General features: G+C 39.5%; 1 protein-coding gene across 1 annotated transcript in view; it reads left to right on the top strand.

The window, feature by feature from the left end:
- Window positions 1–239: 239 nt before the first annotated feature.
- The window catches only part of ARSB (arylsulfatase B), a 64,373-nt gene continuing 49,458 nt past the window's right edge, over window positions 240–15,154 (top strand). The window contains exons 1-4 of the mRNA XM_069880731.1: window positions 240–486; window positions 3,583–3,769; window positions 6,134–6,324; window positions 6,879–7,086. Coding sequence (XP_069736832.1) covers window positions 241–486; window positions 3,583–3,769; window positions 6,134–6,324; window positions 6,879–7,086 — 832 coding nt within the window. The 5' untranslated portion in view covers window position 240. The remainder of the gene's footprint in view (window positions 487–3,582; window positions 3,770–6,133; window positions 6,325–6,878; window positions 7,087–15,154) is intronic.

The following is a 15,154-nucleotide window of genomic DNA, read 5'->3' as shown; positions in this document are numbered from 1 at the left end:
ATTGATAAAGACATTGAACAGGGAAGGGGGGGGGGGGAAGGGAGAGAAGGAGGAAGGGATGGGGGAGAGAGAGAGAGAGAGGGAGGGAGGAAGGGCGAGAGAGAGGGAGGGGAGAAGGGACAGAGGGTGGGGAGAATGGAGAGAGGGAAGTCACCGATCCGTGCCGGATCCCGCCCCGCTCCCGCCCGCCGCGGGGAGGAGCCGCCCTGCGCTGCCGCGGCCGCAGTTCCTGGTGCGGGGATGTGGCGGCGGCCGCTGTGCCTGCTGCTCTGCCTGCTGCGGCTGTCGGCGGCGCGGCCGCCCGCCCCGCACCTGGTGCTGGTTCTGGCCGACGACCTGGGCTGGGGCGACGTGGGCTGGCACGGCTCGGCCGTCCGCACGCCGCGGCTGGACGCGCTGGGGGCCGCCGGCGTGCGGCTGGAGCGCTACTACACGCAGCCGCTGTGCACCCCGTCCCGCAGCCAGCTGCTCAGCGGCCGGTACCAGGTAGAGTACCCCGCATCCCCGCATCCCCGCATCCCCGCATCCCCGCATCCCCTCATCCCCGCATCCCCTCATCCCCGCATCCCCTCATCCCCGCATCCCCTCATCCCCGCATCCCCTCATCCCTTCATCCCTGCTTCTGCCTGCCCTCTGTGGGGATGCGCTTGCGAGGAGGATGCTGTGTGGGAACCGCTCATGTTTGCATGCGGTCGGGGTGTCCCGGCTCGCGTTTGGCTTTAGTAAAGCTAAGCGCAGGTTTGGCATAAGTTACTCCGCTCCTGAAAAACTGAGGCACGCTATGCGCTTCGCTTGTAGCAAAAGGCACGACAGTGTGTTGTGAGAAGTATTCCTGCCCTAGTCAACTTCTTCTAGGTACTACTGGATGGGAGTGCAGCCAGCATGCAGCTAGAAGCTGATAAGCACTACCTGTTCACTTTGTGCAGCTTGTTTTCCAACGCAGGCTTTAAATGCATCCTAAACCCTTCTTCATACACTAACATAGGTGTGGGATTTGTGCACCCCCTGATGGAGGGCATGCAAGCTGATCCTGAGTCAGGGCATCTAGCTGCCTTGTAGTCCTAGTCATGAGTTTTTGCATTATTAGCAGTAGCACATGTGTGAAAATTGGATTTTATCGTACTGCTATACTCTCCCTCCCCTTTCTCTTTATTGCAACTTTGGCAGTTGGGGTTGTTCAGCCTAGAGAAGAGAAAGCTCTGGGGAGACTTAATAGCAGCCTTCCAATACTTGAAGGGGGCCTGCAGGAAAGTTGGTGATGGACTCTTTACCTGGGAGTGCAGCAGTAGGATAGGACAAGGGGTAATGGTTTTAAGTTAAAAGAGTGATTTAGATTCGGTATTAGGAAGAAGCTTTTTACTGTGAGGGTGGTGAGGCCCTGGCACAGGTTGCCCAGGGAAGCTGTGGCTGCCCCATCCCTGGAGGTGTTCAAGGCCAGGTTGGATGGGGCCTTTGGCAGCCTGGGCTGGTGGGAGGTGTCCCTGCCCATGGCAGGGGGGTTGGAATGAGATGATCTTTAAGGTCCCTTCCAACCCAAACCATTCTATTATCCTATGAAAAATGAGCTGGGTAGAAAGAAGAAAATGACAGGGACAGAAAGGAGAAATCTCACAAAAGGTTAAGTATATTTTGGAAACTTCCCCTCTTTCTCAAAAAGTTCTCCACATGCCTGTTAACCTTACTTAAGATTTGTCAAAGAAACTGTTGGCAAGGTACATAAATGTCACCCTGTATTAGCAGATGTTACCTCTTGTTGTTGCGCTGAAGTTGTTGTAGGTGGTACTTGTTTACTCTTTCCAAACATTTGTTCCCTTTCTAGAGAGAATAGGAAGATGTAATCAACTTTTTTATTTTTTCACCAACTCTTTACATTGTTTTATGTAAATAATATTTTTTTTTCCATTTTGAGTCTTTAGAATACAGGTCACACGCTGAATATGCTTATCTAGAAAAGGGTCAGGGTTAAGTGGACACTGCTGCGTTTAGTCTTTAAAGTGGAAGTAGAAATGCTTATAGTTCAGTCCTAACTTAAATTTGTTGTACGCACTTGGCTTGATAACTTAATCATCTTTGTGTTGACCTTGTCATAAATAAGTAAAATAACATTAGAAAATTGAAGTAGTTTTTCTATAAAATTGAGCAAATATGTTGTTTGCAGGAAGTAATTATGTAGCAAATATGTGGAGTTTTGCCTTGGTTTACCCATTGCTATGATTAACTGTTGCTTAGAGATTTGAAAAAAGTAATTTAAGTCTAGTTGTAACTAGAGCTGGAATTTTGATGCTCATCTTGCAGTCTGTGAAGAAGTAAGAGCAAAGGTTTATTAAAGTTACAGATTTTTTAATTATTATTTTGCTGTCTTTTTTTTTTTGCTTTTTAGAGGCAGTGGAAAAAATTACAATGCTTTGCTAGCTCATATCTTTCACTATATTAATAATCTTTTTGTAATACTGCATTTAAAAAAAAGAAAAGGGAAAAGAAAAAAATCTTTCCAGCACCCGTTTCAAAGAAAATTAGTAACTAGTAGGCCGTTTGTGAGAGTCTCCTTACCCACTTGCCGAAGATCAGGGCCTAATTGGTTTAAAAGTGAGTTCTAAGTGTCACTAAAGTGATCCTTTAATAGCGAGTCATGCAACTTGCTATACTGGAGTACTTAGCATAGTTACAAAACCTGATGTCTTGCACTTTAGGGGTTCTTGGTTGTTTTGTGCTTTAACAGCATCAGATTACTAGAAATATTTAGTAAGGAAGATACCTATACTTGTATGTATGTGATTGCTGGGCCTAGGTATAGGATAGTGTGAGGGTTTTTTTCAGGAGGAGATGGGGGAGTTGAAGAAAGTCAAGTTATAGTACACAGTAACTGAAGAGGTTTCTTACATCAAGCAAATAATACTTGAGTATTTTTATCAGTCATGTTTTTGTTAAGAGATACAAAATTCGCCACTTGTTTGAACTGTAAACTTAAGTGGAACTATTAGAGGTCAGCTCTAGGCAGCATCTAAAACTTGTGTTATCCCAATATCCAAATTCTTTCTTTTTCGTCAAAGTACTCACACTCACTTTAAGCATGTATATATATATAATGAGCATATATAATGTACTTCTAAAATACCAATGCAAAAAGTGCTCTCTTAGCCTTTATCACCTTTTCCTCCGGTGACTGTCCTTTGGAAAAGGCAAAAGGTTGGTAGCTTCACCTGCTATGCACCTTTTTTACCCTTTTCCTTACCATTTAAAATCTTTCACTCCCTGGTGAGATGTCCCTTGCCTTCAAAGAGACCATAATGGTGATAGATATCTGTTAGATTTTTACATGAAAATGCAAAAGGCTTTGCTTTTTTTTATTGCACTAGACTTATGCCTGGGAATATTTTGTAAACCTCTGCAGTGCTGTTTCCTTGTCTTCCTCCATACTCACCCTGCCCCTCCCCTGTGACCTCATCTTCCTTGGTGCTATGTCAGTGAAGACAAGAGGTCCTAAAACCCAATGCTAGCCTCTGGTGTACCTGCTTATAAAGTAGCCTACAGGAACGTGTTGCTGGGTTGTAACTAATCTCACATGCTTCTTTTCTCTGCTAGATCCACACAGGTTTACAACACCAGATAATTTGGCCGTGCCAGCCCAGCTGCCTGCCACTGGATGAGAAACTCCTCCCAGAGCTACTTCAAGAGGCGGGATATGTTACTCACATGGTGGGGAAGTGGCATTTAGGGATGTACAGAAAAGAATGCCTTCCAACCCGCAGAGGATTTGATACTTACTTTGGTATGGTTAGATTTAACATGGGCAACAAATATGCTGTTAAAAATTATAGGAAACTGCTTGCTTCTTCTAGGAAAAGCAGATTTACTGTTAGTGTATAAGTAAGTGAATATTTGGGCATGTTTTTTTCCAAGTATAATTGCTATAAGTAAGATAGTGCCTTAAAAGCATGCCCAAGCCTTACAACTTACTGAGGAAAATAGCAAAATTATTTCTCTCTTACAAGTTGCATTGAATTTTCTTCCATAATGGTTAGAAGATTTAGGGTGTAGTGATGGGTTTAATTTTATAAGTTTCTTTAATCTTGAGCACTTTGTGTTAGATCAGACAGCACACATTGTTTGCTCTGCAAATATGTTACCGTTCTAAAAGCTGATATTTTTAAGAAATGGATGTCATGCCACACTGTGTTCATGCTCTGTGAACAGACTAGTGGGTTTTGAGAGCAGGTAGCAAGAAATATGGTGTGAGACCCTCCGTAAAACAGTATCCAAAAGGTATGAAGTCAAATCCTCAGGTTAAAAAAATAATGCCAGAATTAGGTTGTTTGATAGTCAGTGTAGTTTGTAGCCACTCATCATTTATTCTTTCTGTTGCAAATGCTCATGTCCCAGTATTGATGGGGTGTTTATTAATTTTGCACAAGTGCTGCAGATTTTATGTTAATCAGGCTGCCTGTAATACTTCTCATTCTGCACAGTACTGAATGCAGACTTGTCTGTCTCCGCTTGATTTATTTTAGTGCTTTCATTGAATGGGCAATTTCAAAACAGTCTGTCATCTTCAAAATAATTTGGCAAGCTGTTGATATTATTGCTGGCTGCTTCCTTGGCTGAGAAAGTAAGATACAGAGAAACGTAGGTTGAAGTCTATGCACCTCTTGTCTAACCATAGGTACTTGAATGAAGAGCCTGTCTGTGCTATGGGCCCATTATAAATGTGGACAATCCAAACATTCTGTCTCTTCTAACTCTTCAAAGACCTCAGGGCTGTAGTTTCATATATATCCATATATATTAAGCTAATATGTAGAGATTGTAATATAACAATTTGTTGCTTAAAATACATGCTTCCATACCTTCATGGGAGCTTTGTATCTTTGTGAAGACGTAGATGTAGATAGGCTGGTGCTTGCCTTGAAATCTCACCTTGAAGCCACGTAGGCTGTTATTACAGTGACCTTAACACAGGCTGGCTCTAGGTATGGTTGTTGGATGCCCAGTGTGATGTTTTTCAGAGAATGTAGGAGTTTAATCCTATAATGTTCATGGAATTACAGTAGGTGTTGATTGCAATTAAGAGACATTAGATTCTTTGTCAAACTTGATGTAGTGTCTCCTCCACAGCAGCAGCTTATGGCTCTGAGTACAGTAACGTAGGCAGTCTGTCCACAAAATACCTCTTTATGCTTTTCTCCTAAAGATGTACTTTGTTTATATTGTTTATGTTGTATTTTATACAATATAAAGTTTATATTGTATTTAAACTGGAACTTGATTCTTTCTGTACATACATTTTTTTGCACAAGCAGTTGTACTTGAAGCTGCTGAATAAAAATTCAAATGGAGTTCCTCCATTTTGGATTTTTGTCTCCAATTTTAGTTTGGCTTTGCGGAACCTAAGATTATATTTCTGCAGGTTCATCTGTTTTTTTCAAGGGATTGGTGAGTAAATCTGAAATGTAACCTCCAAAGTAGTTAATACTGAGATTAATAAAAATTTTGAAGTGATTTGTTTCTGGTGGATAAAAAGAAAAGGCACTCAATGCTTAACAGGATAACCCTTGAAAGAAGCATATCTATACCTCTAGAATTTTTGCATAGTTTTATTTGGGTATCTTTAAATAACAGTGTCTTTTTTTCACCACTTGGTGTCAGCAGTGGATCAGAAGTTGCTTTACAGCTGACGAAAATGCTTCATGCTTGAATGCTTTAGAATAAATTAAAAGAAAAAAAATCCAGATTTTCTAGTGGGAAGAGGAGTCAGATGAAAATACAACTATACAAAATCATATAAGCTTAAAATCAAAGTAGTACACGGAGACATCACTGCCTTTGCTATCAATGCATTAGTTTAGTGCTGATGTGTTTGATACCAAGTTGTGAATACAAAGTCATTGAACTGCTTTCAAAATGTTTTGTGTGTTTTGAAGTTATGCTTACATTAGCAATAAAAAGTTTATAAATTATTAAATACTGAGCTACTTTAGCCTGGCAAGGGGTGTTACTACAGATGGTCAAATGTTGGATGCATGTTTCAGCTCAAGACCAGTAAAGTTTTGACACTTATTTTTCCCTACGACCCCCCGCCCCATGTATGTTTTTGCATTATGTTGGCCTGTTTATTTGACATCATGTCCTGTTTTAGGCTATCTTCTGGGGAGTGAAGATTATTATTCTCACGACCGTTGCGTCCTCATCAAAGCAAAGAATATAACGCGCTGCGCTGTGGACTTCCGAGATGGGGAAGAAGTTGCAACTGGTTTTAAAAACATGTACTCCACTAATTTATTCACAGAAAGAGCTATAGACATTATAGCCAATCATAAAACTGAGAAGGTACAGTCAGCAGATGTTTTTGATAACTTTAGCACTAAAGACTGTTTTACAAAAATTAATGAAATATTAATGAGGAGACCGACACTTGAGCCGTAATTAGAGGCTTTTCATCAGAGTAATTTGTAGAGCTAAATGTGAGATGTAGTGCTGGTAAAACTTGCCTTGTCTCCTGTCAGAATCAGCTTTGGCTGCACAGCCCTGGCCTGCTACCCTTTTCCATTTCTTTTTTAATAGTATGAGTAATGAATTTATAGAAATTATTTAGCATGTAGTTTCCTCTTCTCAAAAGAGAATGGAAAGTTCAGTGGGAGAAATTTCATATAAAGAAATTGTTAACAACTATGTTATGAAGAAAAGATACATCCAGTATTTTTCACGAATGTCCTTTTTAAAATTTTTATTAGTTTATGCTTAGGTATTAAAGAGAGAAATGTAGAAAAAATCAAAACAGAGCGCCCACAGTTGTTGATGAATGATGGCTGCTTTTGCTGTAGTAACTTTTGCATGTAGTACTTTATGTTCAACTAATTTCCATTCCCTCCCTTCCACCCCAGCCCCTCTTTCTCTACCTCGCTTTTCAGTCTGTCCATGAACCTCTTGAGGTTCCTGAAGAATACACAAAACCTTATTCCTTCATTAAAGATGTAAAGAGGCGCCATTACGCAGGGATGGTGACTCTTATGGATGAAGCTGTAGGAAATCTTACTGATGCTCTGAAAAGATATGGTCTTTGGGACAACACAGTCCTTGTTTTCTCAACTGGTAAGTTCATTTAAGTATTATTTCAGTAATAACTTTGATACAGCATCCAAGATGCTGACTGCAGAGACATCTGACCCCTCTGTCTTTCCTCCATGTGTTTTCTAACTATGGAAGGGTGACGGAAGTAAAATCACTTTCACAGAAGGAGCAGTTTCTTTCCTGCTGCTTATATATTTCTCAGGCATGTTGAAAACAACACTGAAGAAGTGCCAGTGTAAATTTGCATGCTCCTATTGGAGTAAAAGGAGCATTGTGAAAACGGAGGAGTACGGTGAAACTGGAGGCAATTAACTTGTTGCTGACATTGATTAGTATCTGTCAGAATTGAATCCTTAGTATCTGTCAGAATTGAATCCTTACTGGGAATCATCTACTAAATTAATTTGTCCTGAACTATAGGTAGCTGCCCAATCAGTCTATAAATTGACACATGCTGCGAGGGGCAAAAACACGCAGACGGCGAGCAGTTGGCAACCAAACCTCTTTATTTCCATAACTTTCTTATAACGTGCCATTTTTGTCTTGCTTGAAATATTTCACTGGCACCTTACACCCTGGTGAAGTCTGTTAATAAAAAAGGATGCCAAATTACAGGCTAAGTTTTTGTTATGTACTAGCACCTAATCTGATTTCTAGTTTAATAGAATGTATGTAATACATTACCAAGCAGTCTCCATTGTTACCAAATTAGAACTGAAACAGAACCTTTTAGAAATATAATTGCATAAATGGGTTTCAGCAACATAGTTATCCTTGTTTGGTTGGGAGTACCAAGTCGCTTTTCAATGATTACAGCTGCTGTTTTGCCCAGGCTGTACATGTTAGGGCTTTCAAAATGGCAAATTAATTCTCTGTGAACACTTTAAAAAAACAAACAAACCAATGACAGCAAAAAAAACTCCGAACTCCGTGTTTTGGTGAAAATGCAGTGATGTTTTTTTGGGTTTTTTGAGCTGTCCCCTGTGCACTTGGAATCTTGAATTTTATTTTAAGTCCAAACCTGTTTGCCTTATGGTGTTACATTTGCGTCCAGGTTTTGGCTCTAGCAGGATGCAATAACTTTTCTATGCCTGTTTCTGTTTACAGTATTTTCATATTTAGAACTGAAAGTAAGCAAGGTCATATGGAAAATGATACCAATATTTATTCCATATGGAAAAAGATTCAGTCTTTGCTGATGGGGTCCTGATAGAGTTATTTCAATGATGTTTGTTCAGCACATTGTGGAATAAAACTAAAGGCATCTGTGTTGGAATTACAGAGTATGACCGAAATAAAAAGACAGGGGTTTTTTTGTTGTTTAGAAAATATTTTTTTTCCAAGCAATGACAGAACACTCTGCTTTTAACAGTAGTTATTTTGCAATCAACTACAGGTACATTTCAACAAGAGTTGGTCAGGAAAATCCATTGTCTATGCTGTCTGGTGGGACCTTCCTTGAGTTAATTGACATTTTAGACTGGTAGGAGTGGAATATAATGATTAAAATGCAGGAAAATTTGATCTAGATCAAGCAGGTCACGGGACAGTGATTAGTTTTGTTCAGTGTTCTCTCTTCGCTTCACATAACTATTCTTTACAGGCATAAAACATTGCATGCATTAAAGACCCAGTTTTGTAAAAACAAATGCTGAAACCATTAAGCATTAAGAAAAAAAAGGGAGGGAAAAACATGACAACTATTCAGCTTATCTATATTATACTTATTGCTTTTGCAGGTGGTGTGTTTTAAAATTGGTATTAGAAAGTGGTTGAAATGAAACATGATATGGTCTGCAATTGAGCATCTTGTTCGTAAAGTTGTGCTATGTGAGAACTCTGCACAGCTTTCAGGACCTGTGTAACTAGGAGTCTTAGCTTGTGCTGGTAGCTATGAGTATATACTCATATTGATGGTATGTTATTACCCTCAGCTCTTGAGGGCATGCCTGCTTGATGACGCTGTGCCCCGTCTCCCTGCTCTCTCCTGCTCTCCTGGGACTAGATTTTCCTCTTTCTTGGTACGTTGAGAAATGCATTTCCCTCTATGATTAGGAATTCTCTTCAAGTAGTTAAAGACATAGGATCATAAAAGCACTCTGTTTTGTTATAAACCTGTGTGGTTTGATAATTTTACTGCTGGAAACCTGTGGAGGAAAAGGAAGTGAAGACCCTACTCAGTGGTACTAGATTCATTACTATTCCCTGTTTACTTGTAGCCAAAATTAACACTTGGGTGTTTACACTTCTCACTGCTGCAAAATTCTACTCCCCAAATAATTTGCAAGTGATCACTTGCTTTTTTTGTTATACTGCAAGTAGCATTGTAACAGACATACAGCCTTCAGGCTGATTCCTGCACTGTTCAGTGCTGACCCCAGACTTAGAGGTCTCTTTTTTTTATTCTTCTCTTTTTTTATTAAACTGTTTTATGTTCCTTCCTATTTGTATATGCTGTGTCTCAACCAGGATTACCTTCAAATTGGAAATACTGCACACTTTAAAATGGCCTTATAGAATCTGTAGAACTCCTCCAGTTCCTTTTTAAAGTGGCATGATGGAGACACCAGGCCAAAAATGAAGTAATCTGGTCATTAACAAAGTCTGACTCCATCAGTGTGTCATGTAAATCAATATCTCTGGTGTCTTTTTAAACACATACACAAGCTATTTCTACAGGTAGATAAGAAAAAGAAAAAAGATGAGATAGTTCAATGATATGTAGTGTTATACTTGTGTATAAAGTAGTTTGAAGAGTCTTGAAAGATGTCTTATAAAATAAAGGTTGCTTTTATGGAGCACCTTTTACAGTGAAGATACAAATAAGTCTACACTAATGAAATCACTGGTGAAAATGAAGTTCATGCCTGTTTAAGTGATGTGGATGAAAGCGGATGCAGCAATGTCTTGGGTACCTGTGGCCCTCTATCCACTTGAAATCAAAAAGAATGGTGGTGGGGTGGGGTGTATTTTTCTTTTTTAGGAAATACAACAGACTGTAACTACCAACTTTCCTGAGGAGGCCCTTTGTTTAAAATAAATAAAGGTCATAAAAAGCATCCAGGGGATTCAAATTTACCTCAGCACTATTAACACTGGCTTAGAGTCCAAGTTTTACTTCAAACATAGACCTATGATTTGAGGTAAGAAGTGGGGAATTGCTGTGAACAGCATGTGTTTCTAGTTTCTGCAACATACTACAAGTAATTTCAGTGGAAACTTGCCAGTATTAAAGCAAAGGATTCTGACCTCCAATTTCAGTGTTGTAGTAAAACTACTGTCCTTATCTTTGTTTAACGTTCAGCTTTTTAATCTACTAAGTAACTGTGGAGCAAAACTCCTTACTGTTCTTCCTTCCAATATGTCTGTTAAGTCTTAGAACTGGATAAGCACTGCAGTATCTGGTAGTTGCCATGAGAGGGCTTCGAACAGTAAAAAGTGTGGAACTTTTCAAGCTTTAGTTCACGTTGCTAAAAGGAAAGAACATAAATCCTTTCCATAATGGAGCATGTGACAGTGACGACTGTTTTCACTCTGAAAGAGTGTCTTTTTTATCATTTTAGAGTTATGATTTATAAGAGCACAGATTGTTTTGGACTTACATATCAATGTTTATACAGTCTCTTTCTCACACACCCTGGATTTTTTTTCACCCAAAATTTTATGTTACCCTAATAAATACTTATCTCAACCTCTACCCTGCCCTTCCCCCCGTTCTACCCACGTATTGTGGCTTTTGTCTAATGAAATATTGGGGATTTTTAGCTTATTTCCAGGTCCTGCTTTGGTAGAAACCAGGGATCTGACTTTCACTGGTTCCCTGGGGGCAGTTTTTTACCTTCTCCCTGGTGTCTTTATTCCTGAATGAACTCCTGCTCCTCGTCTTCTGTCAGTAAGGGAGTTCTGAGAGACTTCTAATTGCAGAGTATCCAAGCCAACTGAAGAGCAGCTTGCTTAGAGCAGTTATTCTCTGGCTGTGGTGTTGGAGGTGCTGATGTTGAAGACTGTGTTGTCAGATTTTCTTAGTAAACCTACTCTTTAACCTAACTACTCTAACCTGTTTCAATGGGTCCTTTCAGGAGGTTCTGAGAGGTTCAGTACGTTGCCAGTGAGGAAGATGCCAGAGCATCTACTGCCTGATCATCTACTGCTTCCTAAGGGGAAATAAGCACAGGCGCCTTAGCTACAGACACCTTCAATCATTTGTTTGAGTTCCCAAATATTACTTTTCAATTTCTTGATTATTTAAGCTTGTTATTATATAGCCAAATGTTGCAGCTGGTGTATACTTGCATTGGTCAGAGCATAGTGAAAGGTGCATGTGGTTGGTCTGCTTTTATTCTTTTTTAGGCTTTTTCTATATTAAAATATGAGGAATAAGAATAAACTTTTTAGAAATAGAAGAATATATTTGCCATATGACTCAGGTAATAGTAATGAGACATCTAGACTGTTTTGTAAGAATGTACTATCAAAGGCAGAAATTTTATTGTGTCGTGGAAATTAATTTCAAAATGAAAACTGAGGAGATGTTGATAGTCAATATATTAATTCCCCACCCCCTCTTAAAATCCTGTGAAAAAACATAATGTTTTATAGGAGATGTTTATTTATTTTTCCTTCCTTCTAATATTAACTCCTCCCCATCCACCCTGCAAACTGGAGTTCCTGAACAGAGGGTGAACTTGTGCCAGATACACCCCTTTTTTTTTTGCTCTGTGTTAGAAATTCCAACATAAGTAGAATCTTGATTTTTTTTCTCCCTGTTTTGAGCAAATACCAGTGCTTAAAATGAAGTTCATTTGTAAATGAAACTCGGGAGGGAATTTTGCACAGAGGTGCAAGCAAGGCATGGTTGTGTAAAGCTTTGACTTGAGCATGTCAATAGTTATCCTAGCAATTTTTTTTCTCAGACTGAGATGAATGCTAAAACCAACTAATTTAACATGTTAACAATGTTTAATAATTTCCCACATTTCTCAAAAGGTTGTTTTAAACTATGATTACTATTAAACTACACTATTTTGTTTTCCATAATAGACTTTAAGAAACCATTACTCTTTGTGTCAGATTCTTCTAAACCCAAACCAGTGATTAGGTTCAGTGCTCTGTCACTGGGACAAGTCCAAAGTTTCCTGGACTATGTCTCATTTAGCTTTCTTGCTGCAGACATGTGAACAGTTTGTTAGGTTATTCCTTTTGGTTTTAGGTTAAAATTTCCTTCTGTGTTTCTCTTTTGTTTAGTGATGGTGAATGCTAATGTAGACCTGACACAACAGGGTCTGTAACTACTGAGTCCTGTTTAATTACTGAGACTGCACAAAGAAAGCAGTCGCCTGAAACTATGTACTAGGATTGCTTCTATCACGAAAGCTGTACTGAGAGGAAGGGGGAAAAAGGAAAAACAAAAAGAAAAAAAGAAAAAAATAATTCAATAGGATGAAAAAGGACATTGTGCATGCTGCTTTTCTAGGGCTAAATATGTAACTATTGGAATCTTGTGTACATCAAATGCATTTTTTCCCCATGAGATCAAATTTCTTTTTTTTTTTCTTTTTCTTTTCACTTTAGAAAAGTCAGGAGAATAAAGAGTCAATTCTGAAGAGTTACGAAAACACCATGGATGTCATTTTATCTGAGCACAACACAGTAAAAGTTGCTCTGTAAATGCTCAGTAAAGTTGCTCGGCAAATGGTGCTCTGATGCAGGAAAGTTATTATGTTCCCTTGATGGAAAATAAAAGCCTTATGGGTGTATTTAAAGCATAACAAGAATTACATTAGCAGAATTTTATAGTAGAAGGTATGGTTTTCTGCTTCTGTTGTCCCTCTAATGGAAAGGCTTTCAAGGTTCTTCCATCACAAACAGACAAAAATCTGTATTAAGCACTGTAAATATAATAGTGCATCAGCCCTCTAAAGACACTTTCTTGAGCGGCTTTTTTGCTGTTTATATTGAACCTTCAAGGTTACTTTTTTCCACCAACTGTATGCAGCATCAGATTAAAGTGTACAATGATGTTTTTTCATCATCTCATCTTAACCAAATTATTTTGGTTCATTTCATTGGAAATATGTTTTGTGTTAGCTATCAGAGGGAGTGTGCTTGCATTTATGTCACACTTGTAGCATGATTGAAAAATGCAGCAACAAATGGATCTTTCAGATGCAATATGGGGAAGCAGGGAAGAACTTGAGTTCAAATTAAGGGCAAAGTTATTCTCTAATTCATGCTGTGAGCCTCTTATCCACAGTGTAGATCTCTGCTGTGTATTCTGTACTTCTTTTTTTTTTTTTAAATTAAACCTCTGTGGGAGTTCCGTACTTGGAACACATACAGAATAAGCATTATTCATGCTGTGAAGATCAGAGGGGAGAAATATTCCCCAAATGTGATCCTTTACCACTATTATCGACAGTGCTCTCTGTTTAACTGAATCACAATCATGAGCTTAAATCACACAAAGGAAGAGCTCTGGAGTCCTGTTCTGTGACCTAGACTTTCAGCAAGAATGTTGGAGGTCAGAAATGATATGCATTTACAGAGCTGTGCATTGTAGCTGTCTGGTGCTTGCTTGCATCGTGTCCAGCACTTGTAAGTGCTGTTTAATTTCCTTTCATATGTACTAAATTCACCTTGAAAGTTAAAGAAGTTTTCTTTTAAAAAAGGCAACAGCTAACTGCCTACTTGTTTTGTTGATATTGACAACTGATTGTAGTGTTACATTCAGACTTATGTGTATGAGAATTGTGCATGTAGACTCATCTCCTGCTTACGTCCATCACTTAATTTTTAAATAAGTACATATTAAATATTGTGTAGTGGTATCATGTCCACTAAATAACTATGAGTCTTCTAAACTATAGTATGTTGCTTGTAGTTCCTCTTCTTTGCTTTTTGTTACTATGAACTACTGACTGCATCCATAATTTCAATAGCATTTGAAACAAAATCATAAAAAACCCCACTTTTGCATTATGGAAAAGAGATGTCGGCACTTCATGTAATCAAAACTGCTGGGGCTTGGCTTTTCTGTAGTCTCTCTGTCAGAAACAGGCAACAGAAAGAAAGGTATAGGGATGTGGGGTTTGTCACATCTTCTGTACGTTTATCTTCATCTGAGGTTGTTTGCATGTTGTATATTACACCTTTTATTTGTATTTAGTTGAAAACTTCAGAAATCTGCTTTGTAGAAATATTGTAGGTAAAGCGAGTCACTTCATTGGCATGCTCGTTTTGTCAAGACACTAACATTGTTAAATTGGCTTCTTAAACTCTGTAGGTTCCATATGAAATAATTTCATAGTTAGCTTTTAATATACTTCCCAATTCTGCTCCAGTTGGATGGATCCTCAAACTGACTTCCATCTGGTTTTGATTAAATATAGGAGCATGGTTGCTCGTAAAGCCCCAGCCCTCCAAAGAGGCACTATATATATATATAAATATATATGTATGTAAAATATGTAGCAAATGTTTACAGAATTAAACTGTAGATGAATTTGCATCTGAGTCCTGCACTTGGGGCACAACAACCCTATGCAGTGCTACAGACTAGGAGAAGTCTGTCTAGAAAGCTGCCTGGAGGAGAGGGACCTGGGGGTGTTGGTTGACAGCCGACTGAACATGAGCCAGCAGTGTGCCCAGGTGGCCAAGAAGGCCAATGGCATCTTGGCTTGGATCAGAAACGGTGTGACCAGCAGGTCCAGGGAGGTTATTCTTCCTCTGTACTCGGCACTGGTGAGACCGCTCCTTGAATCCTGTGTTCAGTTCTGGGCCCCTCACCACAAGAAGGATGTTGAGGCTCTGGAGTGAGTCCAGAGAAGAGCAACGAAGCTGGTGAAAGGGCTGGAGAACAGGCCTTATGAGGAACGGCTGAGAGAGCTGGGGTTGTTTAGCCTGGAGAAGAGGAGGCTGAGGGGAGACCTCATTGCTCTCTGTAACTACCTGAAAGGAGGTAGAGAGGAGGGTGCTGGCCTCTTCTTCCAAGTGACAGGGGACAGGACAAGAGGGAATGGCCTGAAGCTCCGCCAGGGGAGGTTTAGGCTGGACATTAGGAAAAAGTTTTTCACGGAAAGGGTCATTGGGC

This window comes from Phaenicophaeus curvirostris, chromosome Z (assembly GCF_032191515.1).
Source record: "Phaenicophaeus curvirostris isolate KB17595 chromosome Z, BPBGC_Pcur_1.0, whole genome shotgun sequence".
Classification (NCBI taxonomy): domain Eukaryota; kingdom Metazoa; phylum Chordata; class Aves; order Cuculiformes; family Cuculidae; genus Phaenicophaeus; species Phaenicophaeus curvirostris.
Note: the sequence above shows the minus strand (reverse complement) of the source record. Positions and strands in the feature narration are given on the sequence as shown.